General features: G+C 38.3%; 1 protein-coding gene across 1 annotated transcript; it reads left to right on the plus strand.

The window, feature by feature from the left end:
• The first annotated feature begins 13,150 nt into the window (after positions 1 to 13,150).
• On the plus strand, positions 13,151 to 14,082 carry LOC123607301 (olfactory receptor 2A2-like). The gene is given in 3 exon segments (XM_045496415.1): positions 13,151 to 13,402; positions 13,448 to 13,982; positions 13,985 to 14,082. Coding segments are annotated over 3 exon segments (885 nt in total).
• The last annotated feature ends 6,353 nt before the right edge of the window (positions 14,083 to 20,435 follow it).

Raw genomic sequence — 20,435 nt, forward strand, 5'->3', positions numbered from 1 at the left:
GTCACACAATTTTTGCATGGATTTTGTAGCTGGTGCTGGGGGTACCCTGTCTGTAACACGTTTTTATTCTATTTCAGAGCACACAGGCCAGCACATGAATTTCTTTGATCACTTTCCCTGTCCCCAAGAGGCACTTTCTAGCTCATTGGGCAGGGAGAGAGAGCCTAATGCTTGGTCCATCCACCCTAAGACCATCAACCAATAGCTGATTCTACTTAGTCGATCAGCTCAGCTTCAAGGAAACTTCACTTTCCTTGACCTCCAGATAGCTTAACACTGAGAAGCATATGCTACACTGGCTCCAGGATTTTTCCATTAGGTTCAAGCTCCAATTAGTACAATTTTAGCCGGCTTGATCACCTACTCTTTATAGGCAGGCTTTACTTGGTTCTCCCCCTTTCTTCAACCTCTATTTGTAGAGGATTATCTTCTAAAAACCACTTCTGGAGGAAGTGGCTTCTGGAGGAACTCAAACTGAGATACATGTATTTTAAGTAGAATTAATATTTAGATTTATTTAATTCATAATGGGAAAAGATGTTCACAGATGATAGGCAATTTTGAATATGGATAGAAACTTGACATGGTGATTTTTATGTTTATGAATATAAAAGCTATATGTAGGATTCTGGGGATTCTAGCACTAAAATATTTGGTTGTCAGAATATATTGCATTACTATTTAAAAAATTCTCATTTATACCATTTCATATAATAACTAAAAAATGTTAAACTGATGTTCACAGATTTTTAAATCTGTATTGAGCACAAAATTTGGGGAATGTGCTTATGACTCTCATTTTTTTTTTTTTTTAGAAACTGATTTTATAAAGAGACATAGCCCAGATTATTTTTGTCAAATAAGCATCCCCAAAACTTTATTTTTCGAGGAATAGGTAAATTACATAATACATTTTTTAATGTTTATTTATGTATTTTGAGAAAGAGCACACATGTGTGCATGATAGTGGGGGAGGGGCAGAGAGAGGGAGAGAAAGAATCTTAAGCAGGCTCCATGCCCAGCACAGAGCATAACATGGGGCTCAAGACAGGGCTCAGTCTCATGAACTGTGAAATCATGACCTGAGCTGAAATCAAGAGACACCTAACCAACCAAGTTGGACACTTAACTAACTGAGACACCCAGGTTTCCCTAAATCATATGTTTAAAAAACTAATTATAGACGTTCCTACGATAATTATTTGTGTGGTTACATGGATTGTATTGTCAAGCAAAAAGATAAGCCCTTGTTTCAATCTTCTCTAACACACTAAGATAGAATTTTTTCCCTTGGAAGCTAGAAAAAAAGTTATTATAATCATCTTCTGAATATTCATATATAAATTTTTGTAGAGCAAAAACAAGTAATAAATCTAAAGGATTGATATTATGCAAAGCATCTTTCCTGATTGCAATAGAATAAAACTAGAAATGAATAATAATAGGAAAAACAAAAAAAAATCATAAATAAGTGTAAATTAGAGACCACACTCTTTAACTACAAATTGTCTCAAAGAAGAAAACACAACAGAAGTTAAAATATACCTTGAAACTACTGAAAACAAAAACAGAGTATATCAAAATTTATGGGCTACATAGAGAGTGGTGCTACAAAGGAAATTTATAGCCATAAACATATTAAAAAAGAAAAAATATCTCTAATATAACCTAATATTATCTCTTGAGGAACTAGAGAAGAAAGAGCAAACTAAAGCCAAAGCCAGAAGAAAGAATAAAAAGGATAAAGGAAGAAAAAAGAATAAAAAGATAAAGAAAGCAGAAAATAGGGGAAAAATAGAGAAAATGAATGAAATTAGAAGTTAGTTCTTTGAAAGGATCAACAAAATTGATAAAACTTTGGATAGGTTAATGAAAAAAATTGAAAGTATTAAAATCATAAATGAGTGTGGGGAGGGGTGCCTGGGTGGCTCAGTCAGTTAAGCATCCGACTTCAGCTCAGGTCATGATCTCGTGGTCTGCAAGTTCGAGCCCCGCATCAGGCTCTGGGCTGATGGCTCAGAGCCTGGAGCCTGTTTCCGATTCTGTGTCTCCCTCTCTCTCTGCCCCTCCCCCGTTTATGCTCTGTCTCTCTCTGTCCCAAAAATAAATAAACGTTGAAAAAAAAAATAAACTTCAGTCACCTTGGCTGTAAAATGATTAGATTAAATACATATATGCCATGTAAAGCATTTGGCACATTGTCAGAAACAGAATAAGGGCTCAATAACTAATTCCTTCTCAGGTTTGCCCTGACAAATTCATGGAAACTACCTCTCAACAATCAAAATCCCGGCTGCCCATGGGCCTTCATGGGGTCTGAAGAGAAGCCTGAGTTTATAAAGCTATAGTCCTTTTGGAGGCTTAAATATTGTAATTTGTGATATCTCCCTCAGGTTTTTTCTTTGCTTGTGAGATATTCAAAGTCTGTGAGCATAAAGAGTGTGATGCTAGGAGGCGCCCTGCCTCTTTCTAGAAATTTCCTCCAAGGTCAACTAGATAAAATCTTTGCTCTCCTCCAGAGACAGAAGTTTCAGGGAATTTTCACCCCTTCTCTTTAGGGAGAACTAGAGACATATGATGTCTCATGGTCCTTCTGGGAATTTGAGTTCTTTGCCGATTTAAATAAAACCTTTATTCCTAGAGGTTTAATTAGAACTTCACATTCTATTGCAAAGCCATCATCAATTGTAATGAAGGTCTTGTGAGTCTGAGATTTCTCCTCTGCAGCCTTCTACAGCATCTTATGTAACTTACCTCTGAAGGGTCTTCTTTTGGTGAAAGTAGATTCCTGAGGAATATCCAGTGCTTATATCTGCATACTGGAGATATTTATTGGCACTGTGGGATGGTTTTTAGGACGGTAGTTGAAGTAGGACAAGGTGGAAGCCTGGCTATGTGGAAAGGAATGATATTCCTCAGTGAAATATCCTGAGTCCCTCCTAACTCAGAGTTACCTGGCAGACAGGTGCACTAGATGACCAGTTTCCACCCCCACCCAGCGCCAGGAACTTCTGCCCACTGAGTTGTGACAGGGGCCGTGTAGTCCCTCAGTAGCTTTCTCTTCACTTCCCAGTGTGGTTGAATGGTGGGCTCCACATTAGGCTAACTCTATTGTTTAAGAAGAGATCTGGAAGTAGGAGAGGCTTCACGTGCAGGGATCTCCCCTGGATAAGGCTTTGATGGAGCCAAAAGAATAAAAGGACCTTCTACTAACTGATACCGGAGAAGATATTGACAGAGTAGCTTTGTTGCTGGAAAGCAAAATTCTAAAGTTGCAGAAAGTCTTCTCACCAAAACAGTGTAAGACGTAAGCTTGCCGCATAGTTATTTCTTATTGTAATATTCTCAAGCTATCACTCAATGCTAATAATTATTAGGCTCAGAAATTACTATGCTGGATACGAGTATTTATCCTACCACAAAACAGGATAGAATAAATGCCAATACCTTCAGCTAAAGTGGGAGAAGTAGCATAAAGTTCCCTAACTCAGTTGCAGGATTGCCCAGGCAGAGGGAGAATTGCTCACACTGACCACCAGGACCTTCCTTTTCTGAGCTGCTGTTAACTTATTCTCTATTGGGAAGGGGAGATTGCATTTAGGCTATCTTGAAATCTTCTCTATTTCACTGCTGCATTACTTAAACGATTTACTAGATCTTCACTATTTTTAAAAGTATCTTCATACTTGAGGCCTCCTGTAGGCTGATGTTTTTTCAAAGGCTCAAAATACTGTCACATGTGTCTTTGTGTTTCTTTCTTAGGTTATTTTATTTTCTGTAAATCTTTCAATAAAGCTATTTGCCTGAAACTTGGTTCTAAGCATCACTTCAAAGCAGGTGGAAGACATTAACTCACTTTGGCATTGCCATAGTCTCTGCAGATACACTATTGTCTACACCTTCAAAGATTATTCCGATGTACCCTATAGAAACACTGCATTAAAATTACATGGATCATTCATGGCATTTTTTGTAAGAGCAGTTTTCAAATGATTAAATTCTAATTTTGAACTTTCTAGTAAAGTGGAATTCATGTCTTGCTCAGTAGATAGAAGATGCTTTGTCTTATATAGAGATAGACAAATTAGTAAAGCATGAATTCATAAAACTAGAAGAATTTTGAGAGTTTGGATACTGTAATTTTTGGTATCTTTTTGAGGTCTATGATCTTTGAGATATTTACAAATCTATGTAGAACACTGTAATGTCAATATGTGACCTGATGTGTGTGCATGTATATGAATTCTTTCTTCCATTTAACAAATATTTGAATGTCTGTTTTAAGAATTATACCAGCTATTATAAAAGGCATTCCCCAGAGATATATAATAGTAATTATATATAGAATAATTTCCAGAATATTTTTGTTACTAATTCTATAAGCATAAAAGAAAGTCAAGAAATAGGAATTAAAACTCTATCCATCATCTCTCAAGAGATTTATCTCCCATTACCTGGAAATATGTTTTATAGAAAATACACTGTGGTCATGTATGGTAAAAGTCTTATCACAGTTACACAACATCAAACATGTGTGGTGTTGATTACATTAAATATTTTTTACTTTTTCTTTTTCTTTTTTTTCTCATTTTTAAGTACATATTTTATTCATTTATTTATTTTTAATATGAAATTTATTGTCAAACTGGTTTCCAGACAACACCCAGTGCTCATCCCAACAGGTACCCTCAATACCCATCACCCACCCTCCCCTCCCTCCCACCCCCCATCAGCCCTCAGTTTATTCCCAGTTTTTAAGAGTCTCTTATGTTTTGGCTCCCTCCCTCTCTAACTTTTTTTTCCTTCCCCTCCCCCATGGTCTTCTGTTAAGTTTCTCAGGATCCACATAAGAGTGAAAACATATGGTATCTGTCTTTCTCTGTATGACTTATTTCACTTAGCATCACACTCTCCAGTTCCATCCACGTTGCTACAAAAGGCCATATTTCATTCTTTCTCATTGCCAAGTAGTATTCCATTGTGTATATAAACCACAATTTCTTTATCCATTCATCAGTTGATGGACATTTAGGCTCTTTCCATAATTTGGCTATTGTTGAAAGTACTGCTATAAACATTGGGGTACAAGTGCCCCTATGCATCAGCACTCCTGTATCCCGTGGGGATATTCCTAGCAGTGCTATTGCTGGGTCATAGGGTAGATCTATTTTTAAATTTTTGAGGAACCTCCACACTATTTATCAGAGTGGCTGCACCAGTTTACATTCTCACCAACAGTACAAGAGGGTTCCCATTTCCCCACATCCTCTCCAGCATCTATCGTTTCCTGATTTGTTCATTTTAGCCACTCTGACTGGTGGGAGATGATATCTCAGTGTGGTTTTGATTTGTATTTCCCTGATGAGGAGTGATGTTGAGCATCTTTTCATGTGCCTGTTGGCCATCTGGATGTCTTCTTTAGAGAAGTGTCTATTCATGTTTTCTGCCCATTTCTACACTGGATTATTTGTTTTTCGGGTGTGGAATTTGGTGACCTCTTTATAGATTTTGGATACTAGCCCTTTGTCCGATATGTCATTTGCAAATATCTTTTCCCATTCCATTGGTTGCCTTTTAGTTTTGTTGATTATTTCCTTTGCAACGCAGAAGCTTTTTATCTTCATGAGGTCCGAATAGTTCATTTTTGCTTTTAATTCCCTTGCTTTTGGGGATGTGTCAAGTAAGAAATTGCTATGGCTGAGGTCAGAGAGGTTTTTTTCCTGCTTTCTCCTCTAGGGTTTTGATGGTTTCCTGTCTCACATTCAGGTCCTTCATACATTTTGAGTTTATTTTTGTGAATGGTGTGAGAAAGTGGTCTAGTTTCATCCTTCTGCATGTTGCTGTCCAGTTCTCCCAACACCATTTACTAAACAGACTTTTTTCCATTGGATATTCTTTCCTGCTTTGTCAAAGATTAGTTGGCCATACTTTTGTGGGTCTAACTCTGGGGTTTCTATTCTATTCCATTGGTCTATGTGTCTGTTTTTGTGCCAATACCATGCTGTCTTGATGGTTACAGCTCTGTAGTAGAGGCTAAAGTCTAGGATTGTGATGCCTCCCGCTTTGGTCTTCTTCAAAATTACTTTGGCTATTTAGGTTCTTTTGTGGTTCCATAAATATTTTAGAATTGCTTGTTCTAGCTTCGAGAAGAATGCTGGTGCAATTTTGATTGGGATTGCATTGAATGTGTAGATAGCTTTGGGTAGTATTGACATTTTAACTATTCTTCCAATCCATGAGCATGGAATGTTTTTCCATTTCTTTGTATCTTCTTCAGTTTCCTTCATAAGCTCTCTATAGTTCTCAGCATGCAGATCTTTTACATCTTTGGTTAGGTTTGTTCCTAGGTATTTTATGCTTCTTGGTGCAATTGTGAATGGGATCAGTTTCCTTATTTCTCTTTCTTTTGCTTCATTATTGGTGGATAAAAATGAAACTGATTTCTGTACATTGATTTTATATCCTGCGACTTTGCTGAATTCATGTATCAGTTCTAGCAGACTTTTGGTGGAGTCTATCGGGTTTTCCAGGTATAATATCATGTCATCTGCAAAAAGTGAAAGTTTGACCTCATCTTTGCCAATTTTGATGTCTTTGACTTCCTTTTGTTGTCTGATTGCTGATGCTAGCACTTACAACACTATGTTAAAGAACAGTGGTCAGAGTGGACATCCCTGTCGTGTTCCTGATCTCAGGGAGAAAGCTCTCAGTTTTTCCCCATTGAGGATGATATTAGCTGTGGGATCTTCATAAATGGCTTTTATGATGTTTAAGTATGTTCCTTCTCCCCCAACTTTCTCGAGGGTTTTTATTAAGAACGGATGGTGAATTTTGTCAAATGTTTTTTCTGCATCAATTGACAGGATCATATGGTTCTTATCTTTTCTTTTATTAATGTGATGTATCATATTGATTGATTTGCAAATGTTGAACCAGCCCTCCAGCCCAGGAATGAATCCCACTTGATCATGGTGAATAATTCTTTTTATATGCTGTTGAATTTGATTTGCTAGTATCTTATTGAGAATTTTTGCATCCGTATTCATCAGGGATATTGGCCTGTAGTTCTCTTTTTTTGCTGGGTCTCTGTCTGGTTTAGGAATCAAAGTAATTCTGGCTCCATAGAATGAGTCTTCCCTTTCTATTTTTTGGAACACCTTGAGAAGGATAGGTATTATCTCTGCTTTAAATGTCTGGTAGAATTCCCCTGGGGAGCCTGGGACTCTGATTTGTTGGGAGATTTTTGATAACTGATTCAATTTCTTCACTGGTTATGGGTCTGTTCAAGTTTCCTATTTCTTCCTGTTTGAGTTTTGGAAGTGTGTGGGTGCTTAGGAATTTGTCCATTTCTTCCAGGTTGTCCAGTTTGTTGGCATATAATTTTTCATAGTATTCCCTGATAATTGCTTGTATTTCTGAGAGATTGGTTATAATAATTCCATTTTCATTTCCAATTCCAATTCATATTTTACCTATTTGGGTCATCTCCCTTTTCTTTTTGAGAAGCCTGGCTAGAGGTTTATCAATTTTGTTTATTTTTTCAAAAAACCAACTCTTGGTTTCATTGATCCACTCTACAGTTTTTTTAGATTCTATATTGTTTATTTCTTCTCTGATCTTTGTTATTTCTCTTCTTCTGCTGGGTTTAGGCTGCCTTTGCTGTTCTGCTTCTATTTCCTTTAGGTGTGCTGTTAGATTTTGTATTTGGGATTTTTCTTGTTTCTTGAGATAGGCCTGGATTGCAATGTATTTTCCTCTCAGGACTGCCTTCACTGCATCCCCAAGTGTTTGGATTGTTGTATTTTCATTTTCGTTTGTTTCCATATATTTTTTAATTTCTTCTCTAATTGCCTGGTTGACCCACTCATTCTTTAGTAGGGTGTTCTTTAACCTCCATGCTTTTGGAGGTTTTCTAGACTTTTTCCTGTGGTTGATTTCAAGCTTCATAGCATTGTTGTCTGAAAGTGTGCATGGTGTGATCTCAATTCTTTTATACTTATGAAGGGCTGTTTTGTGACCCAGTATGTGATCTATCTTGGACAATGTTCCATGTGGACTTGGGAAGAAAGTATATTCTGTTGATTTGGGATGCAGAGTTCTAAATATGTCTGTCAAGTCCATCTGATCCAATGTATCATTCAGGGCCCTTGTTTCTTTATTGACATCTAGACCATCTAGATGGTCTATCCATTGTTGTAAATGGAGTATTAAAATCCCCTGCAATTACCACATTCTTATCAATAAGGTTCCTTATGTTTGTGATTATTTGTTTTATATATTTGGGGGCTCCTGTATTCAGTGCATAGACATTTATAATTATTAGCTCTTCCTGATGGACAGACCCTGTAATTATTATATAATACCCTTCTTCATCTCTTGTTACAGCCTTTACTTTAAAGTCTACCTTGTCTGATGTAAGTATGGCTACTCCAGCTTTCTTTTGACTTCCAGTAGCATGATAGGTAGTTCTCCATCCCCTCACTTTCAATCTGAACGTGTCCTCAGGTCTAAAATGAGTCTCTTGTAGACAGGAAATAGATGGGTCTTGTTTTTTTTTTATCCATTCTGATACCCTATGTCTTTTGGTTGGTGCATTTAGTCCATTTACATTCAGTGTAATTATTTTTTTTTTCAACGTTTATTTATTTTTGGGACAGAGAGAGACAGAGCATGAACGGGGGAGGGTCAGAGAGAGAGGGAGACACAGAATCGGAAACAGGCCCCAGGCTCCGAGCCATCAGCCCAGAGCCTGACGCGGGGCTCGAACTCCCGGACCGCGAGATCGTGACCTGGCTGAAGTCGGACGCTTAACCGACTGCGCCACCCAGGCGCCCCATATTCAGTGTAATTATTGAAAGATATGGGTTTAGAGTCATTGTGATGTCTGTAGCTTTCATGCTTGTAGTGATGTCTCTGGTACCTTGTCTCACAGGATCCCCCTTAGGATCTCTTGTAGGGCTGGTTTAGTGGTGATGAATCCCTTCAGTTTTTGTTTGGGAAGACCTTTATCTCTCCTTCTATTCTGAATGACAGACTTGCTGGATAAAGGATTCTCGGCTGCATATTTTTTCTGTTCATCACAGTGAAGATTTCCTGCCATTCCTTTCCGGCCTGCCAGGTTTCAGTGGATAGGTCTGCCATTAGTCTTATGGGTCTCTCTTTATATGTTAGAGCATGTTTATCCCTAGCTGCTTTCAGAATTTTCTCTTTATCCTTGTATTTTTCCAGTTTCACTATGATATGTCGTGCAGAAGATCGATTCAAGTTATGTCTGAAGGGAGTTCTCTGTGCCTCTTAGATTTCAATGCCTTTTTCCTTCCCCAGATCAGGGAAGTTCTCAGCTATGATTTCTTCAAGTACACCTTCAGCCCCTTTCTCTCTCTCTTCTTCCTCTGGAATCCCTATTCTATGGATATTATGGCATTTCATTGCATCACTTAGTTCTCTAAGTCTCCCCTCATACTCCTGGATTTTTTTCATCTCTTTTTTTCTCAGCTTCCTCTTTTTCCATAATTTTATCTTCTAATTCACCTATTCTCTCCTCTGTCTCTTCAATCCGAGCTGTGGTCGCCTCCATTTTATTTTGCACCTCATTTATAGCATTTTTAGCTCCTCCTGACTGTTTCTTAGTCCCTTGATCTCTGTAGCAGTAGATTGTCTCCTGTCCTCTATACATTTTTCAAGCCCAGTGATTAATTTTATGACTATTATTTTAAACTCATGTTCCATTACATTGCTTAAATCGTTTTTGATCAATTTGTTAGTTGTTGCTACTTCCTGGGGTTTCTTTTGAGGAGAATTCTTCTGTTTCATCATTTTGGATAGTCCCTGGAGTGGCATAGAACTGCAGGGCTTTTCCCTTGTGCTGTGTGGAGTAACTTGTGTTGGTGGTCAGGGCCGCAGTCAGACCCGATGTCTGCCCCAAGCCCACCACTGGGGCCACAGTCAGACTGGTGTGTACCTTATCTTCCCCTCTCCCAGAGGCAGGAATCACTGCGGAGTGGTGTCCCCGTTTGGGCTACTTGCACCCTGCCAGGCTTGTGGTGCTGCTTCTATGGAATCTGGCATATTAGCTGGGGTGGATCTGCAAGGTGCACGGGGGCAGGAGGGGCAGACTCAGCTCTCTTTGCCTTCGGTGGTCTGGCTTTGGGAGGGGCTCTGCGGCACTGGGAGGGAGGCAGACCCGTCAGAGGGATGGATCCACAGAAACACAGTGTTGGGTGTTTGCGTGGTGCAAGCAAGTTCAGTGACGGGAACTGGTTCCCTTTGGGATTTCAGCTAGGGGATGGGCGAGGGAGATGGTGCTTCCCAGCGCCTTTGTTCCCCACCGAGCTGAGGTCTGTCTTCCAGGGCTCAACATCTCTCCCTCCCGGTGTCCTCTCACCCTCCTGCTGTCCGAGCAGAGCTGTTGACTTATAACATTCCAGATGTTAAGTCCCACTGGATGTCAGAACACCCTCCGTCTGGCCCCTCCACCTTTGCAAGCCAGACTCAGGGGCTCTGCCTTGCTGGGTGGGCTGGCTGCCCCTCCACCGCCCTGGCTCCCTCCCGCCAGTCCATGTAGCACGCACCGCCTCTCCGCCCTTCCTACCCTCTTCTGTGGGCCTCTTGTCTACACTTGACTCTGGAGAGTCCATTCTGCTAGTCTTCTGGCAGTTTTCTGAGTTATTTAGGCAGATGTGGGTGGAATCTAAGCGATCAGCAGGATGAGGTGAGCCCAGCGTCCTCCTAACCTGCCATCTTCCAAACGACCCTCACATTAAATATTTTTTAACTTGAATGACTGTAAAGGTAAAGACATTTCTGTGTAATGGATGGTATTGGCCTCAAATAATAACTCATTCCATGTTGTGATTCATCTAGGAATCAGGAGTACCTGTTGGGCCACAAACTGAAATTGAGAAAAACCAATAGATGGAAACAAAGAAATGTGTGTCTTTTGGTGTTAAAATGTAAAAAGATGTCTAGGACGGAAATGCTGAATAGTTGGTGTTAGGATAACTACTTCCACATGGAATTATTTTGGCAGTAAGAGACAGGTGTCCATTGTAATCAGCTCCCTGAAATTGGAGGATAGACAGCCCTCAGCTGTAATCAACTAAGAAAGATAGATTTAACCCAGTACACCAGAGGTTACATACATTATCATCAGATTATGCTTAACCTTCATAAAATCTCACTTTCCAGTAACCAGTCTTTCTCCGTCTTGGTATTTAATATGAAGGTGACCTAAGAACGAACCAGAGGGGCAGGTTGGACTAAATTGTATAAAAACTTGAGAGTCAGCATAATAGAAGCTGAAAAGCTGAAGTGGGGGGCCTTTCATAGGAAAGGTGAGTTTGAGATTAGTCATGATTATTCAGTTAGAGATTCTTTCACCCCAAGTGATTTCTTCTGGTGATAATATGTCTGGATTTCTTTTCTCCTGCTTGTTTGCTTTTTAGACAGAAAGATGATGACAGAGATAGATTTGACTGAGAACTTTCGTGTCTATGAATCTATTATGGGAAAATAACAAAAGGTACAAAAAATTTATGTATGAAATGGAGTCAGCATGGGCCATAATTTCTATTGCATGCAATATAGTAGAAGGTAATATATTAAATCAGTTAAAAGATAAAATAGTATGCAGCTGGCAACATATGCTCCAGAAAAGTATTTTGTCGTGGGAAATTTACATGAACTGATTCTAAAAGAAATAACACTGTTTAATTTTTAATTATATATGAAATTCTATGTACAGTAAGTAATGAAACACTATATGCAAATTATTAACAATGATCACTTTTGGCCATGTTTCCCAGTATTATCTCTTTAGTCTTTCATTAAATTTCATGTTTTCCTAAGACACTTTGAAAAACTTGAGGTCAAAATTTCATATGAGGTGTGTCTTCATTCACAGATTGTATCAGGCTGTTGAAACTAATCTGTGAATCTGAAATTCCCAAGAATCTATGATTGTCTAAATATAAACAAAAAATTTTAAATAAGACTAGAAGTATCCTTTTGCCCAAAATAAACCACTGTATCATATCAAGATCATTTTCTTTAATCTTAATGTTAATTTAGTAAAATAGATTTGGCTCTCCAAAGGAAGTCTGTAAAGATGTATTAGGATTAAACAAGTAAGTTTAAGAATTTATCATCCCCTTAACAGTTTGTGTGTCAAATTATATGCTCTACTAATTAAACGAGGATATTAGAAATTTGGCAATAATCATGATAAAAATATTGTTAAAGATCCAATAAAATCAGATTTTTTTTGGAAAATAAGACTCTTCACTAAAAGGAACTAGATCTTTTTAGTGAAATAACTTATTTCAAGCTGAAGTGGGAAATAAACAACTTGAGGCTAGAACAATTTAGGAAGCCAGAAGTGAGAAAGTGCTTTAAATTATGGAGTAATAATTTTATGCTGGAGATAACTTGAAGACTCCACCTTAACCAAGATCCACGTTGTACCACCAGTATTGGGACAAATTAACATTACCTGTATATTAATGGAAGCCATTAAGAAGGACACTTTTTATATCCTATTGGAAATTTATATTTTGAACTAAAAAGGGGCAATAAATGGAAAACCCAAGTTGAGAGACATAAACAACTGGTGTGTATGCTTCAAAAATATCAATTTCAAGGGAAAGACTGAGTGATTATTTCATATTAGAGGAGATGCAATGTGTGCAAGATTGCATCTTGGACCAGAGGGGCAGAAAATGCTGTATCTAGAATAGAGAATCATGCCAATGTTACATCTCCTGATTTTGGTTACTTATCCTGAATATGAATATCCTTGTCTTAGAAAAAAATGAAGGGACAAATTGGCATTACGCCTACATTTTACTCTTACGTGGCCAAGGGGGAAAAATGTGTACATAGGAAAAAAAAAAAAAAAAAGAATTGATGAAGCAAACTTTAAAACAATTTGGTAAACTATATGTAATCATATTGTTTTAATTTTTGGATACTTATCTGAATAAAAATTTTAAACTAAAACATTGGACAAGAAAAAGTCAAGTAGGGACAGGCATAAAAGCTTCCTCTGAGTTCATAACTTTCCTTTCCTCTGAGTAAATAACTTCAATTTTCATTCATATCCAGCTCTGACCTTTCTATCACACTTCAGTCCTTGATAAACTTTCATCAAGGAATGGGGGGGGGGACCAATCGTGGACCAGAAATCATCCTGGTGGGATTCCAGCTTAGTAAAGACACTGAAGTGCTCCTCTCCTGTGTCTTCTCCCTGTTATATATCTTCAACCTGCTGGCAAATGGTGTGATCTTGGGACTCATTTGGCTAGACCTCAGACTGCATTCCCCCATGTATTTCTTCCTTTCTCATCTGGCTATCATTGACATATGCTATGCTTCCAGCAGTTCGCCCAATATGCTGGAAAACCTAGTGAAGCACAAAAAAACTATCTCCTTTGTCTCGTGCACTATGCAGATAGTTTTGTTTGTGACTTGTGCTGGTGAAGAGTGCCTGATTTTGGTAGTGATGGCCTATGATGGGTTCGTGGCAATCTGCCATCCGCCCCAGTACACTGTCATCATGAACTGGACAGTGTGCATGCTCCTGGTCATCGCTATCTGGGCATGTGGATTTTCCCTAGCCCTAGTACATGTAATTCTCTCTCTAAGGTTGACTTTCTCTGGGCCCCAGGAGGTCAACCACTTCTTCTGGGAAATCCTATCTGTCCTCAAAGTGGCCTGTGGTGATACTTGGATCAATGAAGTTTTTGTCTTTGCTGGTGGTGTGTTTATCTTAGTTGGGCCCCTCTCCCTGGTGTTGATCTGCTACGTGTGCATCCTCTGGGCCATCCTGAAGATCCAGACAAAGGAGGGGTGCAGAAAAGCCTTTTCCACCTGCTCCTCCCACTTCTGTGTGGTTGGAGTCTACTTTGGCATAGCCATGATGGTTGACTTGGTCCCAGACAATAGTCAACGTGAGGAGCAGCAGAAAATCCTTACCCTGTTTCACCACCCTTCAACCCATTGCTGAACCCTCTCATCTACAGTCTAAGGAATGCTCAGATGAAGGCTGCTTTTAACAGAGCATTGCAGAAAAAGAGGGCCATATGAAGAATGGTAGAATTTTTCAGCAGGGAATTTGTCTTCTCAAGAGATATGATTGCTGGTGTATTAAAACTCAAGAAATTTCCCCAAGAAGATTCATGATTTGATGGTGAGAATTATCAAAAGAGTTAAATTAGCCAGGTAGCAGAATAGAAATCCCTGAGTTTCCTCCATTCCTCCGAGGAGACAATATAGATCAAATAGCCATTATGAGAAACCAGAAGAGAGGCTGCAGCACCTGGAGAAGCACAAAGTCAAGAAGAGTTACAGAAAAGTGATCAGGCAAGGTTATGATATTTTTCCTGTCCTAGTCACTCCCCATCCCTGGCCCCGTGTGGCATGATCAGAGGATTCCTTCCTAACTCCACTTTCTCTTTGGATGAAAGGAGAGGAGTGGACCATGGGTATTACATTCTGGCTTTCAGAGATGGCCAAGGAATGTTTTCCATCTGGTGTGATTTAGAGCCCTGCTGGGAATGGCCGTCTGGGGGCCATCTTGGGGCCCCTGAGAAACAAACACTAACTTAGAGAGCTGTAGGGGGATTGTAGCATCTCAGACAAACACCAGGGGGAGCAAGTGTTTACAGGCTCCAGAGAAGAAGCAGGCAAACCTCTTAACTGAGAAAATCCACGCACCAGTTCAGAGAAACTACGTCCCCATTAAAGCTTGAAAAGGTCCGCAGAATCTCTAACAGGGCAGATTGCCGAAGATCTTCCCCGTCATGAAGCCAGTAAAGACTGGGAGAAGTAGCTGTTTTTCCAAAAGCCCACATTTCAACTCAAATTCACAAGATATGCCAAGAAACTGGGAAAACATGAGCCAAAGGAACAAAGTTCATCTCCCGAAACTACCACTGAAGAAATGCAGATTTGTGAATTACCGGACAAAGAATTCAATATAATTATTTTAAAGATAGATGCTCAATAGTCTCAAAGAGAACACAAATAAACAACAAACCAAGGAAAATGATGCATGAGAAAAATGAAAATATCACCAAGAGATAAAAACTGTGGAAAAGAGCCAGACGGAAACTCTGGAGCTGAAGAATACGAGAACTGAAGTGAAAAATTCACCAAGGGGTTCAGGAGCAGAAGTTAGAAGCTAGCTGGGGAGAAATGAAAAAAATAAATAAATAAATGAAACACACAACAGACCCCAAATGGAATGTTGCAAAAGCAGTGCTAAAAGGGTGGCTTACAGCATAAACTCCTACATTAAAATAGAATAAAGGTCGCAAATCAGCAACCCCCACTTTATGCCTCCAAGGACCAGAAAGAGAAGAAAAACCAGATCCCAAATCAGCAGAAGGAAGAAACTAATGAAGATTAGGGCACAGGCAAAGGAACTAGAGAATAGAAAACCCCTCAATAAAAGGAGGAAAAAATACCAATGAAACCCAGAATCGGTTTTCTGAAAAATTCAACAATATTGGCAAGCACTTGGCAAGCTGATAGCAAGAAGATATGTAGGAGAGTCAAAGTCATGGAAGCAGAAACACAACAGTGGTTATAAGGGATTAGGGGAGGGAGGAATGGGGAGTTATTATTTAATGGGGACAGAGTTTCCCTCTGGGATGAGAGAGTTCTGGAGATGGAAGGTGGTGATGGTGATGGCATACAGTGTGAATAAGGCCACTGAGCTGTACGTTTTAAAATCAATAAAATTTTATATTTTTCCACAATATATTAAATGCTTCGGTTGATAACTGTACAAAAAGCAGTCTTGATCGATTATACCACCATAATGAGAGTTGATTGGTCTGCCTTCACAGGAACATAATTTTAATAAAGATAATGAGGATAGTCAATTAAATGATGAAGAAACTGTAAATTCTGTTTGAAATCATATCCAAGTAAATGATGAAAAGTTGTGGAAATCTTTAACTCAACTAGAATTACATAAACAATTTTAAGACACATTTCAGGTTATGATAGGATAAAGTCAATGAAGTCCGTTAGAAAATGCTTCAATGGTCCTGGAAGCTAAGGTTTTGAGCACTGATTTAGTGTTACATTTACTTCTGGCTTATGATAATTGCCAGTATTTCAAGATTGGCTCACCTGTAGAGACTCTTGGATAAATTTTCCTACCTATATTTTTAGTGTTTGAATCAATCCATCTTAAGATGGTTTGGGGTGAAACCAAGAGATGGGAGATAGGTTTGAAATCATCAACATCACTTAACCTTTCACGGTGGCAAAAGCCCTCTGGGTTTGTGAAACCAGAGTGAGCAATACTCATTACGCTAATATTTGTAAGATCACTTTTACACAAAGTGTGTTTTTCTGTAGTTGTCAGCGAAAGCATTTCCTTTAGTTCTGAAAGTGTTCTCTTTTAAAAAAAAAAATTATATCTGTATGTTTTTATTTGGGATTAGATTTCTGGACTATATGGCAAGTGTATGTTTATAAAAAAATTGCCAAACTGTTTTCTACAGTGATGGCAGATTCTCACTAGCAATATGTAAGAGTTCTTCTCTTTTTTCTCAAATTTTTATTTAAATTCAAGTTAACATATACTAGAATATTGGTTTCAGGAGTAGAATTTAGTGATTCATCACATACAACACCCAGTGCCATCACAAGTGCCCTCCTTAATGCCCATCGCCCGTCTAGCCCATCTAGCACACCCACTTCCTTCCATCAACTCTCAGTTCTTTATTGAAAGTGTTCTCTTTATTAAGGACTGTCAACTGAATAACAGACTTAACTTGATATTTACTTGTTTATTAGATAAGTCATTAATGCCCTTTTTAAAAAAAATTATGGACTTTATTGTTAGTACCATTTTCAAGTTACACAAAAATTGAGTGCTAAGTTGAGAGTTCCATATACTCCCTCATCCCTTCTCATGCTGTTTCTCCTGTTTATAATGTCTTGCATTACATGTGGTACATTTGTTACAATCAATAGGCCAATATTGATATATTATTATTAACTGAAGCCCATAGTTTACATCAGTGTTCACTCTCTCTTGTACATTCCGTGAGTTTTGACAAATGTATAATGACGTATATCCACCATTACAGATTCATACAGAATAGTGTTTTTAATTTAATATTCTTAAATATTTTTAAGTCATCTCTACACTCAACATGGGGCTCAAACTCCCAATCCCAAGACCAAGAGTCTCACACTCTGACTGCGCCAGCCAGGCACTCCATCACAGATTACTTTCACTGCTCTATAAATCCGCTATGTTCTACCAACTCATCCTGCTCTTGCTCTCCCCAAGCCCTTGGAAACCGCTGATGCTGAACCATTTTTTAAATATCTTTAGTTTTTTATTTGAATTTCAGTTAACATACATTTTAATATTAGTTTCAGGTGTATAGTAGAGTGATTGAACACTTCCATACACCTGGTGCTCATCAGAAGTGCACTCCTTAGTCCCCATTACCTATTTAACCCATCCCCTGACTCACGTCCTCTCTGGTAACTATCAGTTCTCTATAGTTAAGAGTCTGTTTCTTAGTCTGCCTCTATTTCTCTTTTTTTCCCCTTTGCTCATTTGTTTTGTGTCTTAAATTCCACATATGAGTGAAATCCTATGGTATTTGTCTTTCTCTGACTTGTTTCGCTTAGCATAATACTCTCTAGCTGCATCCATGTTGTTGCAAATGGCAAGATTTAATTATTTTTTATGGCTGAGTAATATTTTATTGTATAAAAATATCACATCTTCTTTATCCATTCATCAGTCAATGGACACGTGAGCTATTTCCATAATTTGTCTATTGTAGATAATGCTGCTATAAACACCAGGGTTTATATCCCTTTGAAGTAGTATTTTTGTATTCTTTGGGTAAATGCCTAGTAGTGCAATAGCTGCGTCATAGGGTAGTTCTATTTTTCACTTTTTGAGGAACCTCCATAGTGTTTTCCAGAGTGGCTGCTCCAGTTCGCGTTGTCACCAACAGTGCAAGAGGGTTCCCCTTTCTCCACATCTTCACCAACACCTGTTGTTCCTTATGTTGATTTTAGCCATTCTGACAGGTGTGAGGTATCATGATAGGTCATTGTAATTTTTATCTGTATTTCCCTGGTGATCAGTGATGTTGAGCATCTTTTCATGTGCCTGTTGACCATTTGTGTGTCATCTTTGGAAAAATGTCTATGTATGTATCCTGCCTATTTGTGAATTGGATTATTTATTTTTGGGGTGTTGAGGTTTAGAAGTTCTTTTTATATTTTGGATACTAACCCTTTATCAGATATGTTATTTGCAAATATCTCCCATTCAGTATATCACCTTTTAGTCTTTTGACTAAAAGTCCTTCACTGTGCAGAAGCTTATTTTGATGAAGTCCCAATAGTTTATTTTTTCTTTTGTTTCCTTTGCCTCAAGAAACATATCTAGAAGGAAGTTGCTATGGCCAATGTCAGAGAGATTACTGTCTGTGTTTTCCTCTAGGACTTTTATGGTTTCAGGTCTCACATTTAGGTCTTTAATCCACTTTGACTTTATTTTTGTGTATGGGGTAAGAAAGTGGCTCGGTTTCATTCTTTTGCATGTTACTGTCCAGTGTGCCCAACACCATTTGTTGAAGAGACTGTTTACCATTGGGTATTCTTTCCTACTTCGTCAAAGATTAATTGACCATATAGCTGTGGGTTCCTTTCTGGCTTTTTTATTCTGTTCCATTGGTCTATGTGTCTCTTATTGTGCCAAGATCTCCTCTTCTAATTACTACAGCTTTGTAATATAACTTGAAGTCCAGCATTGTGATGCCTCCACCTTTGCTTTTCTTTTTCAAGGTTGCTTTGGCTATTTGGGGTCTTTTGTGGTTCCATACAAATTTTAGGATTGTTTGTTTTAGCTCTGTGACAAAATGCTGGTGGTATTTTGATAGGGATTGCATCAGATGTGTAGATTGCTTTGGGTATTATAGACATCTTAACAATATTTGTTCTTCCAATCGATGAGCATGGAATGTGTTTTGATTTCCTTGTGTCATTTCCAGTTTCTTTCATCAGTGTTTTATAGTTTTCAGAGTACAGGTATTTCACTACTTTGGTTAGGTCTATTAATAGGTATCTTACTATTTTTGGTGCAACTTTAAATGGGATTGATGCCTTAATTTCTTTTTCTGCAACTACTGATCTTCTTAATATCTCCATAATTTTGCCTTTTCCAGAATGTGATATAGTTGAAATCCTACAGTATGCAGCATTTTCAGATTGGCTTCTTTCACTAGCAATACACATTTGAGGTTTCTCCATGTTTTTTAATGGCCTCATAGGGTCATTTCTTTTTATTGCTGAATAATATTTTGTTTTATGGACGTATCACAGCTTGTTTATCTACCAACTGAAGGACATCTTTGGAACTTCTAATTTTTGATAATTCTGAATAAAGTTGCTATAAACATGTATGTGTAGGGTTTTTGTGGACATAAGTTTTAACTTTAGGTTAATATCAAGGAGCTTCATATGCTGGATCATATGGCAAGAGTATGCTTAGTTTTGCATTAAGTCACCAGACTATCTTCCAAAGGGGCTGTACCATTTTGCAATCCGACCAGCAAAGAATGAAAGTTCCTGTTGCTCCACATCCTTGCTAGCATTTGGTGTTGTCAGGGGTTTGGACCACTGTCATTCTAGTAGGTATGCAGTGGATGGTATCTCCTTTTTGTTTTAATATGAAATTTTCCTATGACATATGCCACAGAGTATCTTTGCAGGTGCTTCCTTGCCATGTCTCTTCATATCTCTTGCCCATTTTTATTTAATGAACTTTATTTTTAGAGCAATTTTATATTCACAGAAAACTTGAGTGGAAGGTATAGAGATACCCTCCATACTTTCTGCCTCCACACATAACATCCCCCACTTCGGTGGTACATGTGTTATCATTGATAAACCTATGTTGGCACATCATTGTCGCACAAAGTGCATCATTTACATTAGGGTTCAGTCATAGTGACCACAGAGTCTGTGTGTTTGGACAAGTGTATAATTATGTATATCCACCAGTATAATATCATACAGAGAAGTTTCACCGCCCTAAAAATCATCTGTGCTCCACTCTCTCTGTTAACCCTTTGCAACCACTGATCTTATAACAGCTTCCACGGTTTTGACTTTTCAGAGTGTCCTACAGATGAAAACATACAGTATGTAGATTTTTTCGTATTGGCTTCTTTCACTAGTAATAGGCACTGAAGTTTCCCTTGTGTCTCGTCTTTGCTTGATAATTCGTTTCTTTTTAGTGCAGAAGACTATTCCAATGTCTGGATATTCCACATAGACATAAGTTTTCAAATCCTTTGGGTAAATACCAAGTAGTGCAGTTTGGTAGATCACATGGTAAAAGAATGGCTAGTTCTGTAGTCTTGTTTTGTAATAAACTGCCTTCC

This window comes from Leopardus geoffroyi, chromosome A2 (assembly GCF_018350155.1).
Source record: "Leopardus geoffroyi isolate Oge1 chromosome A2, O.geoffroyi_Oge1_pat1.0, whole genome shotgun sequence".
Taxonomy (NCBI): Eukaryota; Metazoa; Chordata; class Mammalia; order Carnivora; family Felidae; genus Leopardus; species Leopardus geoffroyi.